The sequence below is a fragment of the Octodon degus genome, unplaced genomic scaffold (assembly GCF_000260255.1).
Source record: "Octodon degus isolate 3935 unplaced genomic scaffold, OctDeg1.0 scaffold00057, whole genome shotgun sequence".
Classification (NCBI taxonomy): Eukaryota; Metazoa; Chordata; class Mammalia; order Rodentia; family Octodontidae; genus Octodon; species Octodon degus.
The window spans coordinates 3,309,309-3,336,067 of NW_004524633.1; the positions used below are offsets into that span (position 1 = coordinate 3,309,309).

At 51.5% G+C, this 26,759-nt stretch overlaps 1 protein-coding gene across 1 annotated transcript in view; it reads left to right on the plus strand.

Annotated features, from left to right (window-relative positions):
- Positions 1–328: 328 nt before the first annotated feature.
- The window catches only part of Ror1 (receptor tyrosine kinase like orphan receptor 1), a 100,883-nt gene continuing 74,452 nt past the window's right edge, over positions 329–26,759 (plus strand). Inside the window, exons 1-3 of the mRNA XM_004634016.2 lie at positions 329–362; positions 1,151–1,438; positions 2,239–2,269. Of these exons, the coding sequence (XP_004634073.1) occupies positions 329–362; positions 1,151–1,438; positions 2,239–2,269 (353 nt within the window). The remainder of the gene's footprint in view (positions 363–1,150; positions 1,439–2,238; positions 2,270–26,759) is intronic.

Here is a 26,759-nt window from a genome sequence, read left to right on the forward strand (position 1 = left end):
TGAGAATTCTAATTATATGAATGTAAGTTTCTTGATTTTGATACAGAGTGAACTATTTATGACTGATCTGTAAATTCTTCATTTTTATTTTGGACAATTTTTATTGTTATATTCATTTAAGGTTGTAAATAATTTATTTACAGTGTGCAATCTATTATTAATCTCAGGCAATGTATTCATTTCAGAAATATTTCTCTAAAATTCATTCTGTCTACATCTTATACCTTTCACATTTCAATATCTGTCTATACTTTTTAAAATGATATGTAATTACTGATTTTCAATAAATTTAATAAAAACAAGTAGGTGATTGCAGAGGGGGTAAGAGATGGCGTTGGGGAGCAGGTCTGACTACCAAGGAAGTGGGGTGTGGATCCCGGTTGTCCCTGTCCCATCGGGGTGGGACTTTGGTTTCAAGTGTGTGTGCTTGCCTCAGCGCTCTGGGACTGCTGAAGGTCTTTCTGTTCAGCACGCAGAATGTAATTAAAATTATAATTGCGTTGAATTGGTAGGAGAGAGGTGGATTGTAGGTTGATGACAGATGATGCGTGATGCTGACACAAACACCAGCCTGTCCTATAGTGTGTCACTGGCGACCTGAGTGATGTCATGGAAACACCCCCCTCCAGGCTGGCTGTAGGTCCTGCCTTCACAGCCCTGACGTCATCAGGAGCGTGAGGCCCCGCCCAGTCTTGTGGGGTGGCGACAGTCACATGCTGCTCCTGCTTTCTTTCTTCCCAGCGTTGGACACACAGGAAGGATCTTTGCAGAGAGTTAAGAGCAGTGTTGTTAGTCTGGGAGGGAAAGATTTGAGATGGACCTTAGCTTTCTTCTCTTCTTCACAATACTATTATTTGAAAAAGGAATGTGAGTTATTTTTTTTAAAATCTGAAAGACAAAACCACATTGGTTCTTGGCTTAAAATGTGAATTTACTCATGGAAGCCATGGAGCCGTCGGCAGACTTAGTAACAAAGTTCCCCTGGGCACTGGCCCCAAGCAGGCTCAGTGCTCTCCCTCAGACCTTGTCTCTCTCCACTGGGTCCCCTGTTATCCCCCAGGGGCTCTGGGGACATGCTGGAGGCTGGAGTGGGTGGGGGTGGCTCAGGGGGCTGGCCCAGCCTCACCTGCCTCCTTGTGCTCCTTTGTAGGTTCTTACCTGGCGCTCGATGAACCCATGAACAACATCACCACGTCTCTGGGGCAGACGGCAGAACTGCACTGCAGGGTCTCTGGGAACCCGCCTCCCTCCATCCGCTGGTTCAAAAACGATGCCCCTGTGGTCCAGGAGCCCCGGAGAATCTCCTTCCGGGCGACCAGCTACGGCTCTCGACTGCGCATCCGGAACCTCGACACCACTGACACCGGCTACTTCCAGTGTGTGGCCACCAACGGCAAGAAGGTGGTCTCTACCACCGGGGTCCTGTTCGTCAAGTTTGGTAAGCGGCCTTCCTGGGCCCTCAGCCCCATGCGGTTGGAGGGCCAAGGTCCTGAGGATGGAGAGGGGTGAGCACCGGAGGGCGCATGCTCCAGAGGGGTTAGCCACGCCCACCGTGCAACAAGTCAGCTGCGCCTGGGGTCAGTGGCCATGGCAGGAGCGGCCAAGCAGGAAAGGGCAGAGCAGGAGAAGTCCAGATCTGCCCCCCGCATTGCCCAGACTCCAGCTGTCATGCCCTGAGCCCTCCGCTCCCTGCCGGGGGAGGCAGGAACATTGGCGGCATGCAAACCCCTCTTGGCGCTGTGCCCGAGACCAGAAGGCCACTCCCAGCTCATGTTTCGGCCTCTGTCCTTGCACTTATGAGACCCTGAACTGGGGGACATAGTTGTACCCACATTCTTACAAGTCTGCTGTGGGTCACAGAGGTGGCAGGAGGAAACTGTAACAAAATAGTAGATTCCAGGGCCTAGGGAGATAGCTCAGTAGAATAGCGCTTGCCTGGCAAGAACAGGGTCCTGAGTTCAATCCCCGGTACTACCAAAAAAAAAAAAATAATAATAATAATAAGAAAGGGGGCCCGCCCCTTAGCTCAGTTCTTTAAGTGGCTGCTTCAACAACGCAGTCCGCACAACTCAAGCCAGCCAAACCTGCCCTGAAGGCATTCGGAGGAAGAAAAAGAAAAAAACAGTAAATCCCAGAAAAATAAATAGCACCTATGGGCGGCTGGGAGCTTGACTGGTAGTGGCTGGAGTGCACCCAGCCCCTCACACTGACGGTTCCTATTTCTCTTTCCTTCTGCAGGCCCTCCTCCCACGGCAAGCCCAGGATCCTCGTAAGTGCTCCGAAGCTCCTTTCTTACCATTCTGCAGGGCTTCTCTGTGGGGCTCCAGGCAGAGGCAGAGCTGGCCTGGGCTTGGGTCAAAGCACTGCATTTCCAGCCGTGGACTCATGTCACTTGGTCTCTGAGGCGACCAGCGTAGGCAGTAATCTCAAGTGTGGTAATGTTGAATCTGAAAGATCAAAGCAGAATTCTTCTTGCATTTACTATTCTAGAGTAAATCAAACATTTAGTGGCAAGAGTGAATTTGGTCAGCTCAAACCCCAAAAACGATGATGTGGAGGAGAAACCTTTGCTGAAGCAAGTAGGGTCTGTTTTATATTCTGCGAGGGTGTCTGATGCTTTAAGTTATTGAACAGGGCTGCAACTGGGTGATCTGTTTTCTTTTTTCTTCCCTTCAAAGAATTCAGAGGCAAAAATTCTGACTGAGATGGGGAGAGCCTGGGCTCGGCCCAGAGTCCCAGCCGTTGGAGTCCCTCCGAGGCCCTTGCTAATGGAGTCTGAAGATCGAATTTCTTTAAACGATGCTATTGCTGATGCGTTTATTATTCTGGCTAAGGCAGTCTCATCTTTCACTCTAAAAGTATCCACTTGGGGCATTTTTTCTTTATGTATATTTTTATTTGGGGAGAAAGACCCATTTATTCAATCCAGTGCTCTGCAGGGAAATATCCTCTGTGTTCTGTGGGCTTCAGCAGCAGAATTCCTCTGGGCGGCTTGGCCGGCCGGGGCCACACCCACGGCAAACCCAACAGCCCCTTGCCTCTACCTGATCCCCTCTGCACAACTAAATGACCCCATGGGGTGTTCTAATACATCGGGCCTTCCCTCAAGGCCCCAAGCCCCACAATCTCATTAATAGAACAGGTAATGGGTAAAAATAAACACTGGCCCTGAGCCACCCTCTGCGCCTTTATCAGCCCGATAAAGGCGGATGTGAGTCTCAGATCTCCCGAGTGCTGATTACATTCAGCTTGCCAGTGTCGCCTGGTACCGGACGAGCTTGGGGCTTTGGTCACTCTGTCTTGCATTTCTCGAAGCTAATTTTTGAATGGCCTCACTATTGGTTATATGTGGAATCCTTTTGAAGTCTTATTTAAACAAAGATTAAAAACTTTTGTTCCTTGCTGTAAAAATGCTTCCAGCCCGGCACCTTATTTGTTCCTATTAATCTGTGTTTCAACTGTGACTGGTAAACTCCGTGGTGGGTTGATGAGTGTGGTTCACTAGGCTGCCCTTACGATTAGGCCTGGGGCTGTTGACTTTCTGCCTGCCCAGGAAGTTGGGCGTTTTTCATAGCCTAAAAGTGTATTTTAGACACTTACATGTGCCTACTGCTTGAAATGTTGGGCCGTCTTTGCTGAAATCTGGTGAATCCACTCTGTGTGTGTCTCTAGTGGGTTTTCACTTATGCAGAGCTAGCGCAGAAGCTCTGTGAGCTGAGAGCCAGGGAGAGGGTGCGAAGGTTCTTTCCAGACGCCAGCTACAGCCAGGCTGCAGGTCAGGCGCCTCTGTCTCCGTCTGTCTGTCTCCGTCTGTCGCCGACTCTCCACCGGGGCCTCTGAGTGCAGCTCTGTGTTTGTTTGGGGAAATGAAGACTACAGCAGGATCTGAGTTGGAAATCCCGCAGGCTTCACTTCAGTCTCTGTAGGCAGCTTGAGGCTTCTTCGATTTGGAAATCTGGGATGGGCCCTGCCTGTCCCCTCCCTGACCTGTGCCACGTACCTGGTCTCTGATAGTCCTGAGCCCCTACGTCCGAGCCACGGAATGCTGGCTCCCGCCCCAGGTCTCAGAGCCCCCCAGGGAGCCAGACTCTGCTCCGAGGGGTGCCATGGGAAGAAGTCAGGCCTTTTTTCTACCGTGCATGACCTTTACCAAAAGCAGAGTGAAGTGTGGTAAAAACGGCTATCCACTCGAGCAGTTTAGGGTCACTGAAATGATACAATCCGAGGGCCATGCATGGCCCCTGCTAGTGCTGAGACTCACATCAGTGCAGCATCAGATCTGTAGTGAACAGATCTGCAGCCCAAGAAGGCTCCTGCCTGTGAAGGGCTCACCGGAAGGTGTTTGGGTGACAGGAACCAACCTGACACTTGGGGTGCCCCTGGTCAGAGCTCAGGCTACGTTTCTGCTGTCACTGCCCAGTGCTGGTCCGCCCTGCCCCGTGAGGGCCTGGAGCACAGTGCAGGCAGGAGCCGCATGCCAGCACTGAAGTGCTTGAAAGCTGTAACTCAAGCTAGGAAAATTGCAAAGTGAAACACGTTCCCTCTTCCCACATTGACATGTGTACCCTCGTAATGACAAAATTAAAAGAATATGTCAAGTTACGATTTCTCTGTGATTGAAAGCCAGGAATGATTTTTTTTTTTTTTTTTTTAAGACAACTTTAATCATTATTCTGCGTGTCTGGATGCTGTATTCGTGGGCCGCGACTCATATAATTTATAGATGGTTATATATCAGTTCCATAAAAATATTTTTGCTTTTATTCCAACAAAAGCATTACCTACATTATTTTACACAAGATTTTTATATAGTGGGTACTTTACTGGTAGCAATAGAGTCAAACTTTCCTGAGTCCTTGTCCTTCTTACTTTTCAAAACTGTTTCCCTGAGCCAGTAACAACTATATCAGTGAAGTTCCCGAAGTGACACTCAGACTTGGGAGTGAACGAGGCATTCTGTAGACCATGTTCAAGCACAGGAATGCAACGCTATGGGATTGGTCGTCGTTATGTAGCATATTCCCAAATACTATTTCATCATGCAAATCAATCTGACACACGTGCCCCTGTGTGTAGATGCCCTCACAGCACGCTTGTGTCACCTGTATATGCGATATGTTCTAAGACGTGTTCGGTAATTTCACAATTGTGTAAAGTCCCTACAGCATATCTGCATAAATCGACACGGTACGGTCTAGGCACTCGATGCCTCTACTGAGGATCAGAGAATATAGTGACTAAGAGTCACAGCCACCTGACAGAACTGCTTAACAGTAAGCTTCTCTTACAAGCTGAGTGCACTCCAGAGAATGATGAGTTCTACAGAAAATGCATTGCCAGGCGTGGTGGCACACACCTGTAATCCTGGCCCTCGGGAGGCGGAGGCAGGAGGATCGTTGTGAGTTCAAGGCCAGCCTGAGCTGCATAGAGGAAGCCTGTCTCAAAAAGACAAAAAGAAAATGTGTGACCACTAACAGATGCCAGTCACCAAGGATCACGCACGTTGCTGTGCACACTGGCCTTCGATATGACCCGCGGCACCGCGCGCATACACACCAGCATTATCACCCACGCGCAGCGCGATGCGCTGAGCCCTTACGGCAGCAGTGACGGCACAGCGCCCGGGGAGCTCCCGGTGCCGCCGTCGTCGTCTGTGAGACTGCTGTTGTGCACGCAGCCCACCACATATGGCCACGAAGCTCAGGGGAATTGCCCCCTTGTAAGCGTTCTCGAGCTGCCGACCCCAAGTACCATAGCTGCATGGCGCGGTGGCATCTCACAGTTCTCGTGCCCAGAAACCCAGGATCGAGATGTTGGCGGGGTTGGTTCCTGCTGAGCGTGCCGGCGAAGATCTCTCTCCTCTTACAGGGTTTCTTGGCATTCCTTGCTGGCGTGGGGCTGCTTTGTCTCAGACTTGACCCTGCGGGCTGCCAGGCTCTCCCTCCATGTGCGTCTCCAAACAGCCCCTTGGGGGCGTTTCCCTTTGCATGTGGGCATGAGTTGCCCAGCGCCATTTGTGTGTTGAGAAGACTTCTTTGTCAGTTATCTTGGCACTTGTAAAACCAACTGGCATAAACATGCCTTTATTCTGGGACTGGCAAGTCTGTTCCACTGACCTATGCTCTTGTCTCCTGCCACCTTTACAGTCTTCCTTCATTGGCTTGCAGTAAATTCTGACATTCTCTGTGAATTCCCCACATTGGTCAGTCTTCCACTAGACAAACAGAGCCAGTAAGACATTATGTGCATACATAACTGAAGAGACGCTTGCAAAGATGTCCAAAATTCATGTCCAAAATCATCAGCGGTTTCAAGATGAGCAGCCGAAGACACTGGGCCAGTTGCTCACGGTGCAGTCCTCAGGTAAGCAGGCTCAGCTCTGCTTGTAAGGCCCTTCACCTGATTAGATCAGACCCCTCCAAATCATTAAGGAGGCCCTCCTACAGCCAGTTGATGTAGGTGTTAAACTTATCTATACAGTACTTGCAGAGTATTTAATTAGCTGGGGACTCTGCCAAGTTGACATAAAACTGATCATCATCTTCAAATGTCGTTCTTCTTTTTACAGAATGTTTTCCTCTACTTGGTTCCCTTGCATTTCCATGTGAATTTTATGTTAACTTATTTCTCCAGGAAGTCATGTGGGAATCTGGTAGAGAAGGCATTGAATCTATTGTTGGATCTGGGGAATACTGCTGTCTAAACAATATTAAACCTTATGTTCTATAAACATGGGCTACCTTTCTAATTATTTTATTTCCTTAAATGTTGTGTTTTAGATTTTTAAAAATTTATTTATTTATTGGATACGGGGCGTCACTATGCAGTTCAGACTCATAGCAATCCTCTTGTCTCAGCCTCCCCAGCACTGGGACAACAGGCATGTGCCACCACACCTGATTTCAGTGGCCGCAGGGCATGCAGTACCACTGTTTGAACTCAGGACCTTGTACTTGCCAGGCAGGCACTTAGACCATTGAACTATCTTCCCCAGCCCAGTTTTGTAGATTTCAATGCACAAGTCTTGATCCTTTAAAAGAAATCCTACGTATTATTTTTTCATACTATTATAAGTGGAATTTTTTCTTGATTTCATTTTCGGAATGTTCATTCTACTCTACAGAGGTAGAATCAAGTCTTGTACATTGGTCTCATGTCTTGAAGCCCGGCTAAACTAGTCCATCAGGTCTAGCAGTTTTGTTTTATTGTTTTTGATGGCTTCCTTAAAGGTTCTACGTCTGGAGATCATGCTATCAGCATGTGAGGATCGCTTTTCTTCTGTGTAGATTGATTCTTTTTCTTGCTTAGTTGCCTGCCTAGCACCATGAGAACAGCACGCATTTCCTTATGCAGAGTGTTTTAGAAAGCCTTCAGTCTTTCATCACTGAACATGACTTCACCTGTGAGTTTTTATAGCCATCCTTCATTCAGTTGAGGAAAAAAAAAATCCCTTCTGGTCCGAATTTTTTTTTTAAATTCTAAAAGTATGTTAGATTTTGTTAAACACTTTTTGTGTGTCCATTCAGATGAGCGTGAAGGTTTTGTTTGTTCTTTATTTTATCCACGTGCTGCTTTACATTGACTGGTTTGTGTTTCTGAATCCAAGCTTATCTTCCTGGAATAATTCCCATTGACCACTCTGTGTGTGCCCCCTGATTCAGGTTACCAGTATTTTTTTTTTTTCCTGGTACGGAGGATCAAACTTAGGACCTTGCTCTTGCTTATGCCGCTGAGCTATATCCCCAGCCCTGGCCCTGTTACCAGTATTTTGTTGAGGAAACTTCTCTCTGTGTTCATAAAAGATAATGATCTGTTATTTTCTCATGACACAATTAGCTTGTCCCAGTAACAGGATGATTCTGAACTCTTAGAATGAGTTGGAAACTAATTCCTTATGTCCATTTTTTCAAAGAAGAATTTTAAAGGAAATCTGTTCACACGAATATTCAGCGTAATTCACCAGTAAAGAAATTTGTGAGAAATTTTAAAATTACCATTTCAACTTCTTATTGTAGGTCTGTCCACACTTTTCATTTCTTCTTGTGTCGGTTTAGTGGTTTCTGTCTTTCTAGGGTCTGTTCCACCCCATTTAGATTTTGTAAGTTGTTGTTCTTAGTGTCCGTACCATCCCTTTAATTTCTATGACATTAATAATAGTATTTTCTTTCATTCTGGATTCTAGTAACTTGTGCCTTTTTTTTTTCTTGGTCAACCCAACTAGTCCAGCTTAAAGTTTACCAACTTTGTGTGCTTTTTAGAAAATTAATTTGTTGGAAACTGAACATAACAAGCAATGCAATATGGAAACTCTGGAAAACAGGCTGCACCTTCTGTGACGCTGCTTGGAGAATTACTTGGAGTAAGCCCTTGGGGCCTGTACTCGACTTGTGTCCCTGCTGAGGTTCCTGCTTAGCTCCGATTAGTTGACAGTTGGATAGAGAGTTCCTTAAGCCAGGAAGTGCCACCTCTTTGCCAAGAGGTTCCCAAACGTCCTGGGTGTGCCTCCAGCAGCTGGCAGTGCACAAGTCTGCTTTGCTTTTATGTCCTGCTGGTGCAGGGCCTCCGAGACAGCCAGCGGGGAGAGATTAGAGCTGTCATTCCCAGGCGTGTACAGACCCTGGCTATCCCCAGGAGTATGTCAGCGGTTTCAAAGCCTCAGCAGACATCTTACTTCTTAGATCCTCCCTCTCAGCTTTGGAGTCTTTTGGCCAGGATCTTGTTCCCCGATCAGTGTTGCCACCTCGGGCAAATAGGATTTTTTCTTCCAACAAATATCCTGGGACTACAGCTTTTCCCACAGAGAAGCTCCAGGTTGAGTCAAATAAAAACAAGTTTGTGAGTGGGGCTAGTCCCAGGAGCTGCTAAGCAGGCTGCGTCATGCTCATCCCAGGACGGGGCTTGGAGGCGCTCCAGGCTCTGCCTGCCTCTTCCCGTGACTGCGAGCTGCTGGTCCCAAAGCTCTGCACAACCTGGGAGAGGGCCATGGGAATAGGCCACGTCTGAATGCCACAAAACTTGATTCCTAATGAAATTCTTTTTTTTTTTTTTTTGTCTTAGTCATGTGCGAAATCCTAGGGTAGAGGGCTAGGGATATAGCTCAGTGGCATAAGCCCCTGTCTGCCAAGCACAAGGTCCTGAGTTCAATCCCCAATACGGGGGGCGGGGGGGAATCCTAGGGTAGAGCATGCCATATAATTAGCTTTAAATGAGGTTTTAAAATTTATTTATTTATTTATTTATTTATTTATTTATTTGGTACAGGGTCTCACTATGCAGCTCAGACTCGTAGTGAGCCTGCTGTCTCAGCTTCCCCAGTGCGGGATTACAGGTGTGAGGCTCCACACCCGGTTTTGGGGCCAGCATGGCGCACCCAGGGTTCTGGGGCCGGCACAGCACGAGGTACCAGGGATTGAACCCAGGTCCTTGCACTTGTCAGGCAGGAGCTTAGACCGCTGAGCTCTCCCCAGCCCAAAACGAGTTTAGGTTCCTTTTTTTTCTTTCTTTTTTATCCTCCTGGAATCAGTCTGCTGAGAACTGGCTGAAGCACAGCAACCACCTCATGAGGATGTTGAGGAGATTAAATGGAATAGGATGACACATACAGAGTGGCACTGTCCCTCGCTCATTCGTGGGAACTTAATAATAGTGACTGACACCATCTTCACTGCCACCGCCATGCTCGGCACCACCGCCACCCCCATGACGGCCGTCACCGTCACCGTCACCGTTGCTATCTGATCAAAGCGGCCATGCCTTCTTTCTGGATGGAGTCCATCTGCTGGACCACATTACCTCCGGGGAAGTGCAAGCAGAGCCCCTGAAACCTTTATTTCCCCATCTGCATTGACCTCTGGCTAAAAGCCCTTTCAGCAGAAAAAGTGTCTGGATATTGATGACTTCCTTCCCCGTTTTATCTGTCTCCAAGTCTCAGCTGCAGTGTAGAAGCTAGCTGAGTGTGGACCCAACCCGGGACGTGATAATACAACTTTCCCCTGAAGATAAACTCTGGGGTGACTTTCAACATGCCGCTCAGGCAGTTCCGGGATGGGCGTCTGGGAGCGCAGAGGTCAGCAAGGCTCCCAGCAGCAGTGGGGCCAGGCTGCGGGGCCACCACCAAAGCGCCTTAGACTCAGCACGCTGGAGGGCAGATGGCCAAAGTGTGGAGAGATGAGATAAGCAGCGTTCCCAGTCCCAGGGGAGAAGGCCCAGCCTAGAGAAGGTTGGGAAGCCACGCCCCATGTCCCGGGGTATCCATCACTCAGCACCCCCCAGGGTATGAATGGGGTGTGGAAAGCTTCAGATTAGAAGGCAACTTGTGAGCCTTGGCCGGAGGTGGAGCGTGTCCAGAGGGAGAAGGGGAGCTCAGTGCTCGCACCCAGAGGCTTCGTATGTCTTAGTCTTAGTTGTGGGGTAGCTCCACACCTTCCTTCCACAGTACCCTGTGCACAGTAGGTCAACAGGTGTGTGTCAAACTGAATGGGCAGAGTCTGTTCTACAGCTTTTCTCCACATCTGACTGCTTTCTCTTCACTTGTTCAGCACGCTTTCATCAGTTCTTTCTGTGCTGCAGGCCTTTGACAAGGCTGTCTCATGTCAGGGACTTTGGTGTGAGGCAGCGAAACCTCTATCACCAGCACCTTCCCTTCCTTCTCCCTGAGTGTGACTTCAGTTTGCAGAGCAAGTGAGATCAAGGGATGGAGAAGACCTCTGGCCCAGGCCCGGCTGCAGGGGAGGAGAAAGCCGAGAGGAACGAGTGTTAATTAGAGCCGCGCTTCTCAGACTGCAATGTCCCTCGGTCACCCCCACGTGCCAGGGCCCACGCTGAGGCAGCGCTGCGTTTATGTCCGGTGGGGCCTGAGCCCTGCTTCCCGGGTGCTGCTCAGGTGCTTTGAAAAGCAGGGCTTGGCAGAGGGAGCCGCTCTGCCCTCCCACCCCCTCGCCACGCCCGCGGCCCCCGGCCAGCTGCTTCCCTTCGGAGTCCCACGTTCCTTCTCTTTGCACACCCAGTGTGGTGAGCCACCAACGGAGAAGACTCCGGAGACCAGGCTGATGGCACTGATCCCATTTATTGCAGAAGCAGCTGAGTATATATCAGCTGAGGGTAGGGAAGGGCGTGAATAGGGAGATTGTGGGGCAGGACAGGGCTGCCCTTCTGCCAATGACCATCAGCCAAGTATGCTTAGCAGTCTGGCTCCTGGAGTGTGCTCTACAGGCATTCCTCAGCAATGGCAGTGAGCATAGCCTCTGGCCCTGACATGCCCACAACCCAGGACCCAGGGCTCGGTGTCTCCTGGGGTCCTCCCAACTGAATTTGATGACTCCTTGAACCCCGTCTGCTCTTCCACTAGAGTCCGCTGGGTGCGAGTGTCGTGTAATGCGCTCCAAGGTCTTCTGTGTTGTCCGGGCACATTAGCAGTCCTCTTACCCCCCAGGCGCTTCCCTCCTGCCCATCCCGACAGTCTTGTCCAGGTGGGTCTGAGAGAGAGGAGGCTCTGTGGAGCCCTCCCACGGGGCCCCTTCACAGTGAGGCTGATGGCTGCTTGTGTGGCTGCTCAGGTAGGCCCTGTGGGGCACTGGCATTTTCCTCTGCTTCCTCCTGGTTCCGGCTGTAGGCACTGAGCACCTGTGTCCCCAGCTGAACTGGAGGATGGAGCAGGAGGCATCGGGGTGGGTGGAGAGAGCCTCACGGCCGCTGACCAAGTGACCCAGATGCCAGATAAGAGGTCCTGGGCCTGATGGGAGAATAGGGACCCTGCTTGATTTGTATAATTGGGAATGTGGGCTCCTCACTGGATCTTCACAACTGTGTGCCTACAGGCTTTCTGAGGGAAGCACCCGCGTCTCACAAGTACAGCTAAGCTGTGCGCAGAGCAGACCTGGTGGTGTGAGAGGGCAGCCCAGTGCACAGCCACTCTTCTGTAGTGACCCCATCAGCCTTGGTGCTGGGGCTGCTGGGGTTTGGCTCTGGATGTCCCTGTAGGCTCATGAGGAGGCATTGGTCTTATTGAGAAGAAATTGGGTCTTTGGGGTGTGGCCTTGGGAGATATTGGGGCCCTGCCCCTCCTCTCTGTCTCTGTTTCCCTGCTATAGCAAAGCCAGCAGCAGCTTCCTTCCCGTGCCTTCCACGGCCTGTGCCACCATAGGGCCCAAGCTACAGGGCCAAAGAGCCTGGCGTTGAAGCCTTGAGCCAAAAGAACCCTTTCTTCTTATTAGATTGGTTGACTCAGGCATTTTGCCATGGCAGTAAGAAGCTGGCTAACAGAGATGGAAGACTTTCTTGCACCGTGTTATCGTGTATGGCCTGGATCTATGAGTTGAAGTCAGAAAAGATAGGTTAATGGGAGGGAAAGTACACATTTTATTTGATGTCAATATTTTTACATAGCAAAAGGGGCTTTCTGGGAAGGAATGAAAACCCTGAGGTTAGCCTTGGGGGCTCATACACTGTTTTAACAAAGAACTATAAGCTGTGGAGCTGCGACAACAGAAAAGATACAGGGATTTGGGCTGGGGTGCTGGGGCAGTGCACTAAATTGTGGGGGGATGACTAGGAAAAATACGGAGGCAACTAAGCGAAAATAAGGGCAATTTTAGAGAGGGTCGTAAGATCACAGTTCTGTTGGTGAGAACGTCTCCTAGCAGAGCAAGGGGCTCTGACCTGAGCCCAGGTAGGTGCCCTCGCAGCTCAGCTGAGCCCCGTCTTCCCTGTCTCCTCCCTCACGGGCGGGGACTGGTGAACGAGCTCTTGCGGGAACTGCGCCTGCTCTGTGTGTTCCTTGTCATTTTGTTGAGACCAGCCAATGTATAGCTCAGGCTGCCCTTGAACTCCTGACCCTCCCAAATGTGGGGAGCACAGATGTGCCCCACCACGCCTGGCTGGACTAAGTGTGAACACTGAAAGGACCCACAGTCTGTCTTCACAGAGCGATTTCAGTACAGGCAAGGGCTGTGGCCTAAGCACAGGACGAGGGACGTACAGTGCCAGAGACACGGATCCTGGGTGCAAGCACCTCTGTCCTGCCTGCACTGGGCAGACAGGTTGCCCTCTGTCCACCGCTCTCAAACCTTCACTGGCCTCCGTGGGGAGCTCTGGGCCCCAAGAAGTCCAAAGCGGGCTCCTAGTGGCGGCCCCTTGCAGGGAGTTGGTCACAGAGGCCCATTCCAACTCCATGACACATCCTAGCTGCTGAAACCCAAGACGCCGCAGGACCAGGTGCAGATCATAAAGGACCGGTTATTGCTGCATCACGCTGCCAGCAGTGCCTGCTGCCCCCCATGGCTCGCTGCTCCAGAGCAGCGAGCACCTCGAGCAGGGGTGGCCCTGGCAGTCCCCCATTAGCAGTTCTGAAGATTAGCTGGACCGAGTCCCAGCCAGCTGGGATCAACCCTGGCCCTAACTCTGGGTGTGGGTGAGGAACCTCCCTTTAGAATTTAGACCATGGTGAAGGAACCCAAAGACCGGCCCTGAGAAACACTTCCTAAAGAGTGGTTTAGCACGCCTAGCAGATAGCTCCGTGGCATAAGCACCACCTGGCAAGCACAGGGTCCTGCATTAGGTCCCCAGCCCCACATGCCGTGCCAGTCCCAGAACCCCGGGCTCACTGTGCTGGCCCCAGGGTTGGACTTGCACACCTGTAATCCCACCACTCGGGAGGTTGAGACAAGAGGATCACTTCGAGTTTGAGATGGGCCTGGGGGTTACAAAAGTGAATACAAGGCCAGCCCGAACTGCAAAACGAAAACTTGTCTCAAGAATAAAAGAATACTAGCCATCACGGCTGGTCATTACCAGCATCTGCTGTTTCAGCAGCACTTCAGCGGACGAGGCCTGATGTCGCCGCCTCTACTAATCCTCCCAGGAGGGACACGGGCCGTTTCTTGCGCTCACAGGAAACCCGACCTTTCTCTCCTGACTATTAGCCTGTGCCGGGGCACACGCATGATGCCATCTGTGTCTCCTCCAGAGCGGGGTGCCCATTAGGAGCATAACGCAAGCCACATGTCAGCTTAAATGCTCTAGCTCCACCTTTGTAAAAAGCTTAACAAGTAAAATTAACTTTAATATGTGTTTTTTTTTTTTTTTGTATTTTAGGGAAGGGTCTACAGGGTGGGGTCTCACTACTAGATTGGACTCATAGTGATCTGCCTGTTTACAGCCTCCCAAGAGCTAGGATTACAGGCATGTGCCACCACGCCCAGTCTCAACTGCTGTCTCCGTGCGCCCCGGGGGCTGGGCCAACACAGCAGGCCTGGGGATCGAGCCCCGGCCCCTGTGCCTGCTTGTAAGCTCTTTAATATGCTGAGCTATTTGGCTGGCCCAGTTAAAATATGTCTTATTTAATCCAATATGTTCCTAGTAGTATCGTTTCAACAGGAAATCAATGTAAAATGAGCCAGATTGATTTATACCCTAACTGACAACTACATGGTACAGTGTGAGCCTGGCGTGCATCAGTTTTTCCTGTAACAGCCAGCCTGTGGTCTCTTTCCCAGGCCTTCAAACTCCAGCATGTATTTTATGTTTATAGCACATTTTATTCCAAAAGCTAAATCTTCATGAGAAATACTGATTTGTACCTACATTTTATCAAATCAACAAAAACAGAGATCCGTTTTGCCGAATTGCTCCTCAGTAACTGATCTGAACACCAAACGCTTCCATTTTCCTTAATGTTCACATCCACACTGACCAAACTGGCTTATGATTTTTAGAAAAATTGACTTGAGTCTTCAACCACAAGTATATTAGTTTCCACAGTATGTTTTTCCAACTTAAATAAATTCGCTCAGTCTTGTATCGAGTTAGTATAATTTATGTCCCACGCAAAGGTGCAGAGCATAAACTGGACAACAGCGCTTGATTTATCAGCGTCAACAAAAGCATTCCCTACATTTTTTCTTGTAGTTTTTTGCAGCCCGTTTACAAAAGCTGTCGGTCTCACTTACAGTCTGCGCAGCCCTTCCTGCCGAGTGGTGGTCGGGTTGTGCTGCGCAGAGTGTGCCCGCCGCACGCTCCTTCCTGTCTGCAGTGGGCGGGGGTCTGCCCCTCCCTCCGGCACTGTCATGCGTGGCCCGGAGGACCCCCGAGGACGTCGTGGTGTGACCTTTGCCTTTGCTTGTTGTCTTTTCACCAAGTCTGCTTTAAAAGAACGAGTGTACGCACTTTCAATATGCATCGAAGTATAAAACAAAACAGTAGTTCTGAAATTCTACTAAAGGCAGATTTTTAAATTCACAGCTAAAGTAGCATCCACTGGCCTAGAATCTATTTTCTCACACCTAGGTGAATTTCTTTGACAGATGCAGAAGATTAAAAAAATACATACTCCAGGAGTTCTCTTTTATAGGCTAAAAAGTGATATTCTTTACGAATTTGAAAACCTTGTCACTAAAAATGTAACCCAGATTAGTAATTTGCTGGTTTCTCTTAGATGTTATTCCTCATCTAAAGCTAAAGAAAAGTACCTGCAGTTTTTCAAGTTTTAAATCAATTGATCTTTTACTTTATTTGGAAGATGTTTATTCTTCAGGCTGTTGATAACTAAAATAGTACTTTCACTCTTGATCTATGTAAAAATGATTTTATAGCAACTCAAAATTATAAGACCAGATTCTATTAAAATTGTGTGAACTCTTGTACCACATTTAATTCTAATGGTCAGTTTGTATCTGTTTCTCTCTTTTCTTTCTTCTTTGGTCCTGGGGCTTAAATCCAAGGCCTTTCACTGAACTACCTCCCCAGTCCCTTTTTATTTTTCATTTTTAGACAGAGTCACACTAAGTTGCCGAGGCTGGACTCAAAGTGTGGATCCTCCTGCCTCAGCTTCCCTGAGTGCTGAGATTATAGGCATGCACCGCCTGGCCTGATTTCATCAACTCTTGAGAAATTAGTTCATGGCTAAAGGAGGAAACTTTGTAAAAACCAAAGCCCTATGAGTTCGCTGTAAATGCCTCTCCACTGTTGTCCAGTTTACTGTCTTCCATTCCATCTCTGACAAGACGCTTCTCCTGGGTGCGTGGCCCTGCCCACCCGACGTGCGGCAGACTGTCTGCGGCGCACTCCAGGGCCATCTCCATCGCTGTTTTCCATCTCTCCTCTGCTTCAGAGAGACTCTCCTTGGCCCACACACGGCAGAACAACTAAGTTGTGCAGAATAGCATGTCTTTAAATCAGTTTCTGTCTAGGGCTAAAAATAGAAATTCAGGAAACAGGCGCAGTCTGGGTGGATTTCACCCCTAGAGTGTGCGCGCGTGTGTGACAGAGACAGAGAGGTCTGTGAGTTCATCCTAATTAGAGGCAGGGTAAGTGGTAAAGAGAAGCGCAGTGAAGTCGAGAAGGAAACATTACTCTTTGGGACTGGGGTGAATTCCAAGACTGTCCTCCCTGCAACGCAAGTCCCCATGGGTTCAGGACCAGGGGAGGGGATGGTGGAACAGGGGTCAGGCCCAGCAGGGGCCCTCGCTTCTCCTGGGCGCCTCCTCACTGGATTTTGCTGCGCTTGCTGCCTGGACAGGCCCCCACGCACTGTGGCTCTGCCCCGTCCGGGCGCATGGTTCCATGGAGCACAGCCACCCCTCTGTGTCAGCCTGTACTTCTCACCCGAGGAAACCCTGCCCAGAGGTGCTTGTGCCCGCCTTCCTCCATGCTCCCACGCCACATGTGGGTCTGCCACACCTGGGCTCTCCTGGCCACCTGTCGCCCTGCATGGCCACCCAGGCCCCTGATCCCAGTGGTGTGCCACTAGCAGAGAGGGCTCCTGGTGAAGAGGGAGCACAGTGACCACGTGCTACTCTCCTGTGGCAGGGAGCCTGAACCACAGCACAGCCACAAGGTCTCCTCCTGATGCAGAAGAGGGGTACCAGCTGCACCTGCGCACGGGATGTGGAATGGAGGGAGGTGGCGTTGCGGGTCACTCCCGGGCACAGTGCCCGGCCCAGAGTAGCCCTCCATGGACTGTGGCCATTGTACCCGTGACCATTGTACCCAGCATCTGGGTCTACACTTGTGTCTTCCCTCACAGCTGCCCTATGTGAGTAGGGGCTGGGGGAGGGGCTGACAGCCCATCCCCAGGAACAAGGGACCCTGGGGCAGGGGCCTGAGCAAGCCCGGGTCCTCACCAGAGCTGGGGATTAAAAGCAGGATTAATAAAGTGCCTCAGGGTGGCCACCAGCTCCTCCCCTGCAGCGTGGACCCCATGAGACATGGGGCCTTGTGCGCAAATGAAAAGTGGGATGATTGTTAAGGGGCCAAGAGAATTATGTTTGTGGGGAGCACAGAACAAAGAGGCTTGATGTTGACGGAAGCCACACTAGTGTTTGAAGCACGACTTCATGACTCTGCCCTAGCAGAAATGATGCCTCCCTGGCCTGCCAGTGAGGAGAGAGCTGGGTTATTGGGACCCGCGCAGGCCAGCAGCCGGGAGAGTATGAGCTGCCTATACGGGACCCTGGCCCAAACCTCGTGGCCTCCTGGCAGCCCGGGTGGGCCTCCTTCTGTGGGGTCCACTTACAACCAGAGCAGACCAGTCTGGACCCCAGCTCTGCTGACCCACCAGCGTCCCCTGGGCTTTCCAGGCGCAGTTCAGGTGGCTCTGCCTCACAGAGCAGCCGTGAGCAGTAAATAAGCCAGAAGTAAACAAGATGGAAAGGAAGCGCTCGGGAAGGAGGGCGCCGTCGCACACTGACCTCCGCGACACCAGGCCCTCCGCCAAACACTCCTGGGCCGCGCGTCCCTCTCTGCCAGGCCTGCTTCTGTCTCTGAGGTCTTTGTGGGGCTCTCTGTTTTGCTGGATCAGGAGTGTGCAGGGCAGCGAGACCCCAGAAACTGCCTTCCACTTGGGTTGTCTTTCTCCATGAGCTAGCCAGAAAATCCAGCAGCTCTTTTGCCGACCCCGGCATCTGCCCCTTTTCGATGACCAGGTCTCCAGGGCAGGTGGATGTGTGAGGCTCCAAGGCACATGTGACCTCCACAAGCTTGGCAAGGAAATTCCAGCCAGGGCCCGGCGCTGGGACCTCGGCTACAGGAATGCCACGCCCCAGGTTGCGCCCCCTCCAGTTTCCCCTGGGAAGTCCCGTCTCTGATGCGAGGGCGTGGCTCTGTGATCTAGCAGGTATTCAGCATCCACCCCACAATTAAGATGTTGTGGCTTCACAGGGGCCTCCTAGGAAAGGCTCCATGCGGTTAGCTTGCCTGGAGGTACATGAGCTCACAGTCTGCACCAGAGCGAAGAATCATCGCATCAGCTCAGGACAAGGCATCTTCAGGGAGCTCGAATGGGCGCTGCCAACGAGCCCCACTCTGCCTTTGCTGCTCCGAAGGGTGACTAGGCTCCCTAGGGGCCCAGATGCTGTATCGGACGCGTGAGGATCTGCCCAGCGGGCCCGAGGCCGGCTGTCTTCCTGGAGTCCCGTCTCCGCGCGGGGGTACCATTGGAGTACAGTCGGCTGGGAGGAACCGGTAGCGCTGTCACGGTGGGGGAATTTGGTACAAGCAACCAAGGACATCCGCCGTGGCTCGCCGACCCAGCCTCCCAGTTTTGGCCAGACAGCTTGCTTTTCTCGGGAGGAGGCTGCCTGGCAACCTTCCGTGGCCTAGGTGGACCTGATCCCTGACTGAGTCCACACAGCCCCTGGACCTGTCCTTACAGGCCCTCTAGGCGCATTTACCGTCCCCTCTACTCTTTTATCTTTATTTGTATTTTTTTAGCCTCTGCCAGGTTGGAATAGGTACATTTGGTATTTAAAGGATTAAGTGTCACGGAGTATAATTAAACAGGAGAGAAACCGGAAGGCAGGGAGGGGAGGTGGCCGGGTCTTGGCTCCGTGCAGAGGCTGCTGCTAGCTGGTCCCAAGGCCAGGCCGGGCATGCTGAGACCTCGGTGGTGTGGGGCTCTTCCTCGGCGGCAGCCGGAAAGCCTGCTTTGAAGTTCATGCAGCCTCTGGGGACAGCAGCTCTGGAGGCTACTAAGGAGCACTGTTGACTGGGGACAGCCGGGAGTTCCTTAATCTCTCTGAACTGCATTTCTTCTGTTCTGCACAGTGGACACAGTGCTAGCTAAGTGTTGTGTCTGTAGGATAATGCTAGAGCCCTTATGTGGGAGTACTTAGTTCAGCATCCCACACCAGTGCTCCCCGCACCGCACCGATAGCTGCTGAGTGGTCAGCGGCCCTGAGCTAACCCCCTTGTGAGCCTCCTCACATTTAACCCCCTGATGGCTGGGGCTTAAGAAATGTGTGGTGAAACTGGGCCTGGTGGTGCAGGCACCCTGCGTTTGGGACTGAAACCCGAAGATCCTTGGGCTACACAGTGAGCTCAAGGCCAGCCTGCACTGCATAGTGAGACCCTGTTTCAAAAAGCCAAAAAAAGAGGAGGGCATGAACCTACTTAGGGCCACATTGCCGTTCCTGTACGGAATCAACAAGTTCTGCTGTGGAGCTTGGATTTACCATCTGGCTAGAGCTGAGTGCACCACAGGCGTCCTAGTATTCAGGCTCTGACTTGACTGGCCACACGAACATGCTTTAAATCACTGCGATCAGACTGCAGGACCCTCAGAGAACATGCACGTGGCCGCCCATCTTCACCCCCTAGCATGGTCCTGACATGAACGAGGTGAGAGGTTCCTGCTCCCGTCAGCTAACCCCAGAGTGGTCTTGAGCACGTTTCCCGAAGCCTTAGTGTCCTCTCCCCCAACCCCGTCCTTTGGGGATGTTACTAGAAGCTTCTCCACTGAGGTTTTATTAGGAAAGGGCTTCACTGAGCTCATGCCTCGGGGCACGCCCGACACAGTCCCTCTCCGGCATCCGCAGCTCTTGCTCGGCCTCCAGGCCTTGGCGCGTGCATTTTCTTGTGGTCACAGCATCAGCTTCAGCTTGCCTTGCTCACCCACCTCACACTGGGCCTTGGCCCCACCTCTTGTTACTGGCGAGTGTGTTCCGAAGTCGCTTCGCTCCCAGGCTGCCCTTGTGTCGTTTCCAGCACGGCACCCACACCTGTGTGCACCTGGCTCTTCCAGTGCACCTGTTTCCTGAGTTAAGTTCTGCTTCGCCCCGGCTTTCACTAGGGAAGGGAAGGCACTTCAGGAACTGCAGGTCCTGACAGCTTAAAGACTGCGGTTAGGTGATGTGGTGTCCAGGTGTGTTTGATGCCAGGGTCCCCCGCCCTTCCTGGGGACACAGCAAGGAGAATCCCGGCCTCTTTTATCTGATGATGACTCTGCTGGTCTTCCTGCACCTCATCTCTTGGGGAAGAGAGGACCCTGCCAAACAACCTGAAGCTGGCCTTCTGCTGCAAAGCAGAGCTCTGGCTGAGTGCTTTGAAATGTGACCCCCTAAGCACACCTGGAGCCCCAGGAGCAGCCTCACCACCCCCCCCCCCCCGCCTGCCAGGGTCAGGACTGAGGGACACAAGGCTGAGGGCAAAGGTGAGCTTTTCATTTCTTCTGCAGCCCCAGGATTCCTTTGAAAGCTTCCTGAGCTGCTCCTTCAGGGATCATACAAAACAGCTTGAGGAAACCCTAGAAGTGTTTTCTCCAGATAAACATCCGGGTCAAAGCAGAAATCCCCACATGCTTTTCCCCAGGAGAGAAACTTGCCCAGTGGGGAGAAGGCTGACAGGACATGTGTGCAGCATACCAAGAGGCTTGGGGCCGGGGACACCATGGGCTCGCAGACCTCGTGGGCACCCCGGGTGCAGTGTACCAAGAGGCTTGGGGCCGGGGACACCCCGGGGCATAGGAGCCCTTGAAATGCTCACCACAGCGCCACGTCCTCCTGGGGAGCAGATCTCCTGCAGCTGCATGGGACGGCGAGGGCAGCGCTTCTTTTCTTCCTTTTATTTTAAAGAGACAGAGAGAAAAAAATAACAATAAAGCAGAGTTCCAAAACAGGTTAGTAGGAGAGTTTCCATAATTAGTACATCGAGTATTGTTATCTTTGTCGTAGTTATTCAGAGCACAAGAGCAGGTGTGGGAGCTTGTCCACACAGTCTGCGTGCGCACAAACCTTTCTTTTCAGCAAATTAAGAGAAACTAGCTGTAATGCCATCTTAACTGTCTTTTAAACAAATATATTTTTTCTTTTTTCCCTTCCTTTTCCCTTTCCCCATCACCATTTGTCTTTTTTCAACGGTTTCTTCCCAATGCACGACGTCCGTCGTACTGTGTGGGTCTCCCTTGTGTTCTCACATGGGGGTGGCAATGTGGCGCCGGTACGTACGTGTGGGCCTGATTTACCTCACTTGTGCGTGTGGTCTCCACTTGCATCCATGTACTTTAAACAGGCTCAAGCTATCCTTCTTTGTGGCTGAGTAGTAGTACTTCATTGTGTAAAAAACACATCTTTTTGACATTTTTCTACTTTGTTACATCAAGTGAATTTTTACAACTCATTCTTAAGCTAATTAGCTTCAATTGACAAGTTGTATTTTGCTATATTTATGTTACCTTAATAAGTTTGGTTTATTTATAGCTTACAAAAGCATTTATTTTAATAGCAGTGGGCTGGGGTCCAGCGTGTCTGCAGTAGGCGTGAAGCCCTGGGTGTGACCTCCGGCACTCAATAAAGAACAAACCTGAAAACTCTTGTGCTAGACAAAAAGCATTTCAAGTGTGGATGGTCGCAAGTGGGGAGCCGTGGACCAGGCATGGCTGTCCAAGAGGCGTGGGAAGCCGTGGGCAGGAAAGTGTTCTTGGGGTGAAGATGCAGGCCGTGGCTCCGTGGCTCTGACTGGTGTCACCGAACACAGTCATGAATGCAGTCATCAGGCCGAGCCCTCCACTGAGGAGCATCTCCTCTCACCACTAAGTGACATTTCTGTGAGCCCCTCAGCCCTGGCTCTGGACCCCTTCTCTCTGAATTCTTCACAAATTCTTCCTAAACGTTGGTGGCATATACTGCCCAGACCCAGGGGCGAAGGTCCTGCCCAGGGACTGGCTGTGGGAGTGGTGGTGTCCTGCACCTTTGGTCCCCTGTCTCAGCTACCCCTGCTTCCCTTTCACAGAAGAATCCGTTTCCTGTTTGTGGAGATAAAACAAAGCCTTGAAATGTGATATGGCAGGTGACAAGGCCAGCACCCTGGACGCAGGCCTGGGAGACCCTTGTTCATCCCGGATTCGGAACCGGCCTACCCAGTCACTGGCTCACCCGGCTGCCACTGAGCCCCGACCCGGCACTGGGCAGGACACTCAATGTTAGGGGAGTGAACAAATAGAAGGAGGATGTCACCTGCCCAGACCAGGAGAGTACAGTGACCTGGCGGCTGGAGGAGACACCTCGAGGAAAGGGAGCGGAGCCGGCCTGTGGGGCCAGACCTCATCGCAGCTGCAGTTTATTGAGCACTAACTGAGCCACGCCCAGGGCAGAAGACCTGGTGCTCACTGCCTCGTGTCATTACCAAAGCACGTTTGGTCTGACCTGAGTCTCCTCCTGCTTCGCTGAAGAAAGGGACTGGCAAGGCAAAGAGCAGTGTTCGCCCACTAGGCCAGTGAAGGAAGAACGTCGGGGCACGGGAAGAAAGGCTGCGGGGGTGGAGCCCCGCAGACCCCGGGGCACGCATGGAGCACGCAGGGGCTGGGCGGGGACGCACACGTCCAAGTGAAGAGAGCGGTCAGTGGGTAAGCCTTCGGATGCGGGGGCGCTTGAAGCAGCCCCGAGTGGGAGAGCTGTCGGGAGGGCTGTGTTAGCTGGCTGGCCCTCATGATGGCGCACCTCCCGGGGGTGGGGTGGGGGTGTCGGGGCTTAGATCCAAAACATCCCTCCTGTGATTGCGCTGAGCTGTGGGTCCCATTGGAAGAGGTGCGCAGCTGTGGTGGCCTGGAGGGTGGTTCTTGCCCCCTGCTCCTCTCCTCGCCCCGCCCCATCCCACCCCCGCTTCCTGGCCGCCATGGGGGGCAGCCCTTCTCCCCAGAACCCTCTTCCGTGAGCCCCTGCCTTGGAGCCCGCAGACCATGGCCCGACCCCCCCGACTGTGAACCAAAAGAACCGCTCCTCCTGGAAGTTGAAGGTTCTGGGTATTTGTCCTCGTGCCAAGAAAGTGGCTAATGCGGTAGGGGAGGGAAGAGGACAAGGAAAGGCAGAACCTAAGGCGTAGGTCAGGGAGGGGACAAAGGGACGCAGGCCTGTACCCTCCAGCTGGGGCCATAGGAAGGCTGTAAGACCAGGGGCCGGCGCCTGCACGGAGGTCAGGGATGGGAGGGGAGGGTGTGGCCGGCCTGCTCTGCTTCCAAAGTCAGCCACGTGTCCGCCGCCGCCGGGTGAAGGGATCCAGGGGCTTCCCGGGGGCCTCAAGAGCGGGGGTTCAGGTTGGGACAAGGGCAGCTGTGGCGCGCTGATGACCCCGCCCCCTTCTGATCGTGGTGAAGGAGCCTTCAGCGGAGGAGGATAGCTCTAGAGAGAAAGGCGGCGGGGGCGCGCGGAGCACCCCAGGAAGGCCTGGTTAAAGTGGGGGAGAAATATGAGGAAGAGGCGACGGGGTCTGCCCTCAGGTGGCTAAGCGAGGCGGGGACTCACTCTGAGCTGTGCTGGTCCCCGTGAGCTGGGGGCGGGGGGACCCGGTCCCCACCCTGAGAAGGGGTGAGGCAGGCACTAGGCCCCACAGCGGGAGCCTGGAGTTCCGAGGTTTCCAATCGCTGCCGCGGAAGCTGTGTGAGACGTTTGGGAAGCTCATGGAGGTGGCTCCTCCATCCCGTGTAGCGCTCAGCGGTCATGGGCACAGCTGTCATGGGTACGTGAGGGGAGCAGCAGAGGGGAGCCAGCCTGGGCTTTGGTGCGGGCTGTCCTGCTTTCTCACAATGAGACTGACCCTGATTTTCGGGAGGGTTCAGGCAGTCCAGTCTCTGTCAAAACATTCTGGGTTATTTTTAAATTCCAGGACTTACGGTAGGGTTGGCAAAAGCTGTGCTCTAGTTCAAGATCTGGACCCTGGATGTAGGGGCGGCGTGGTCTGGGCACGACCTTCCCCTCCATGCCCCCTCTGCACAGGGCTCCCTTCCGCCTCCATGCCCCACCTGCTCAGCGTGGGTCGAGATGGGAGGAGGAGCCTCATGCTTCACTTCTTTCATAGGGTCCAAACAAGAACTGGATCTTTCCTGGATAAAGGCAGGAATGTCACAGCTTGCAGAGAGACACAGGGGACATTTCCTCCTGTGGCAGCAACCAAGGGCCAACAGGCCACGAGGGCCTGGAGGGCAAACTCCATTCACATGGTCAGCCCGAGTGAGAGCTCCCACCACATGGAACAGCCACTGCACCCCACCCCATGCCGGTACCCAGAGGCACCCAGCAGGCAGGATGGCCCCATCCAGTCTCAGGGCCACACAGCACATGCCATGCATGCCTGCTCTTCTGAGTCCCAGACGATAACGTTCCCAGGGGTCCCCATCAGCTGCCCAGAGCGGCGGGTCCTGGGGCAGCAGCCTTTTCTGCCTGCTGTGGCCCGTGATGGGAACCTGACCAATAGGAAAGGCCCAGGCAGGGCTTCCTTTCTCATCGCTTCCCTCTCAAAGGCTGGGTGACGGGGTGTCACGCAGACTCCGAGCTCCTAGGTCTTCTCCTCTCTGACACAAGGTTGTCTTCTCCACTCCTGGGAATCTATTCTAAGAAAAGTCCCCAAATCCAAATGCAACATTATAAAGCTTTTTATTTATTGCTCCATTATTTAGACTCATTATAAAATAGATTAATTTCATCTACAGAATGGACTATCAAGCCAGGAAAATAGCTCAGTGGAATAAGTGTTTGCCTGGTAAGCGCCAGGTCCCAAGTTTGATCCCTGGTACCACCAAATTTAAAAAAAGAAAGGTCAAAATGGACTATTATGTATGGACAGAAAATGTTCGAGGGTTTTATTGAATAAGAAGGACGCATGTGCTTATTGTCAAGGATAAGACATGAATACAATACTCTATATACAATATATATATAATGAGCTCAGCTATATAAAATATGTGTAGAAAATGTCTATGAGAATTCAAATTATTATCAAGGGCTTACACATAGTTTTACAGCAGTACGTATATAACTTTTTAAGTAAAATAATTTAATGCTGGGGGCCTGCCCCTTAGCTCAGTCCTTTAAATGGCTGCTTCAACAAAGCAGTCAGGCTCAGGTTTGCTGTGGTTCGATCCCCACAACTCAAGCCAGCCAAACCTGCCCTGAAGGCATTGGGAGCAAATAAATAAATAAATAAATAAACTAACTTTCTGCAAAGGTTTATTCCAGAGGAGCTCAGTCCTTCTTGGCAGCTGCCTTCCTCATGGTGGCCAGCACGTTGCTCAGCTCCTCACGCTTCCTCTTGACCTGGATGTGCGTCCCCACCCTTTTCTTGATGAACTTGAGGGCGTGTTTGTCCTTGGAGACCTTGAACAGCTCCATGGCTCACTGCTCATAGGGAGGGAGGCTGCATACTTCCCAGATCATGTCCCCCATGAACTTGGTGTGTTTGGTGAGGCATCCATGACTGCGGCTGTGCCTTGGCTTGCTCATATTCTTAGTCACCTTGTGGCCTTTGTTGAGGCCCACGGCCATGGGCTAGCAGAGGGCTGTGGCTACTGCTCTTTGAAGGTTGCTGTAGCAAAAGCGGTTTCTTGATTAGTTACATGATAAGTTAGATTTTTTTTGGGGGGGGGGAACCGGGGATTGAACTCAGGCCCTTGTGCTTGCCAGGGAAGCGCTTATTCCACTAAGGATAAGTTAGAATTTGCCAGATCTTTTTTTTGTGGTACCAGGGATCAAACTTGGGACCTTGTACTTGCCAGGCAGGTGTCCATGACACTGAGATATCTCCCGAACCCTGAGATATTGTTTTTAATGCCTGAAACAAATAAATCCCCCAATCTTTGCTGAGGCTCTCTGTGTACGATGGATCTTGCCGTCAGCACGCAGCCGAAGCGTCTGCGGCTGTCTTCACCCTTCACTTTCTGATTGCGAAGACTCCCAAGGTCAGCTGGAGGTGAGCGCTCTCGGCCTTCTCCAACAGTTAGTGAGCATGCACCCAACTTCACACATGTGTGACCTCGCTGTGGACTCAAGATGTTAACACAGCTTTCAAAGTCTTTTGTGGACATTTTATTCCTTAGTCTTTTATTTTAAATTCTTTAATTATCGTTCATCTTGTCTGTTTTCCATCGGCTAGCAGGATGAAGGTAAAACTCTGTCCTGTAACTGTATTTCACGAGGCTTTCCATGCCCGCACTAAGAAAGCTCCAATCAGACATGTGGGTGAGGTCTTTAGGGAGCCGTCAGATAGACTCAGTCACAGTAATTTTTTTGGAAATACAGCTTTGAAAGTGGGCCAGCTCTAATCTTCTGTTCCTACGTATCAGGAACACAGGTTACTTTTTCAAGCCTACTGCTGCCGTGAGGAAGGAAGGGACTGGGGCCAGCTAAAATGCCAGAAAGCCCATTGTTCTCACAAGATTCTCTCCTCTCTTCTTGAATAAATGCTTCCCAGCTTGTTACAAGTCTTTAGTTCAAGAGCTCTAAACATGTTGATGCTGAACATTTCTTCTTCTAGTTATGCTAAAGGGAAGATAAATATTTAAAGGTCACTACGCTAGCACTTTTGCTGAAGTAACCACCCCGATCCCAAGTTGTCTTCTTCACCTGTTGGTTTAGTGTATTGTTTGCTCTAGTTGTTATTTTCTGCCCAAGGAGCTGCAAAATTTATCACTGCCTGTAACTGTTTTGGAAAATGTTCCCTGGGGAAAAGGCATTTTGCATTGGCCAAGTTTGAAAACAGATCAATTACTGTTTCACAATTAA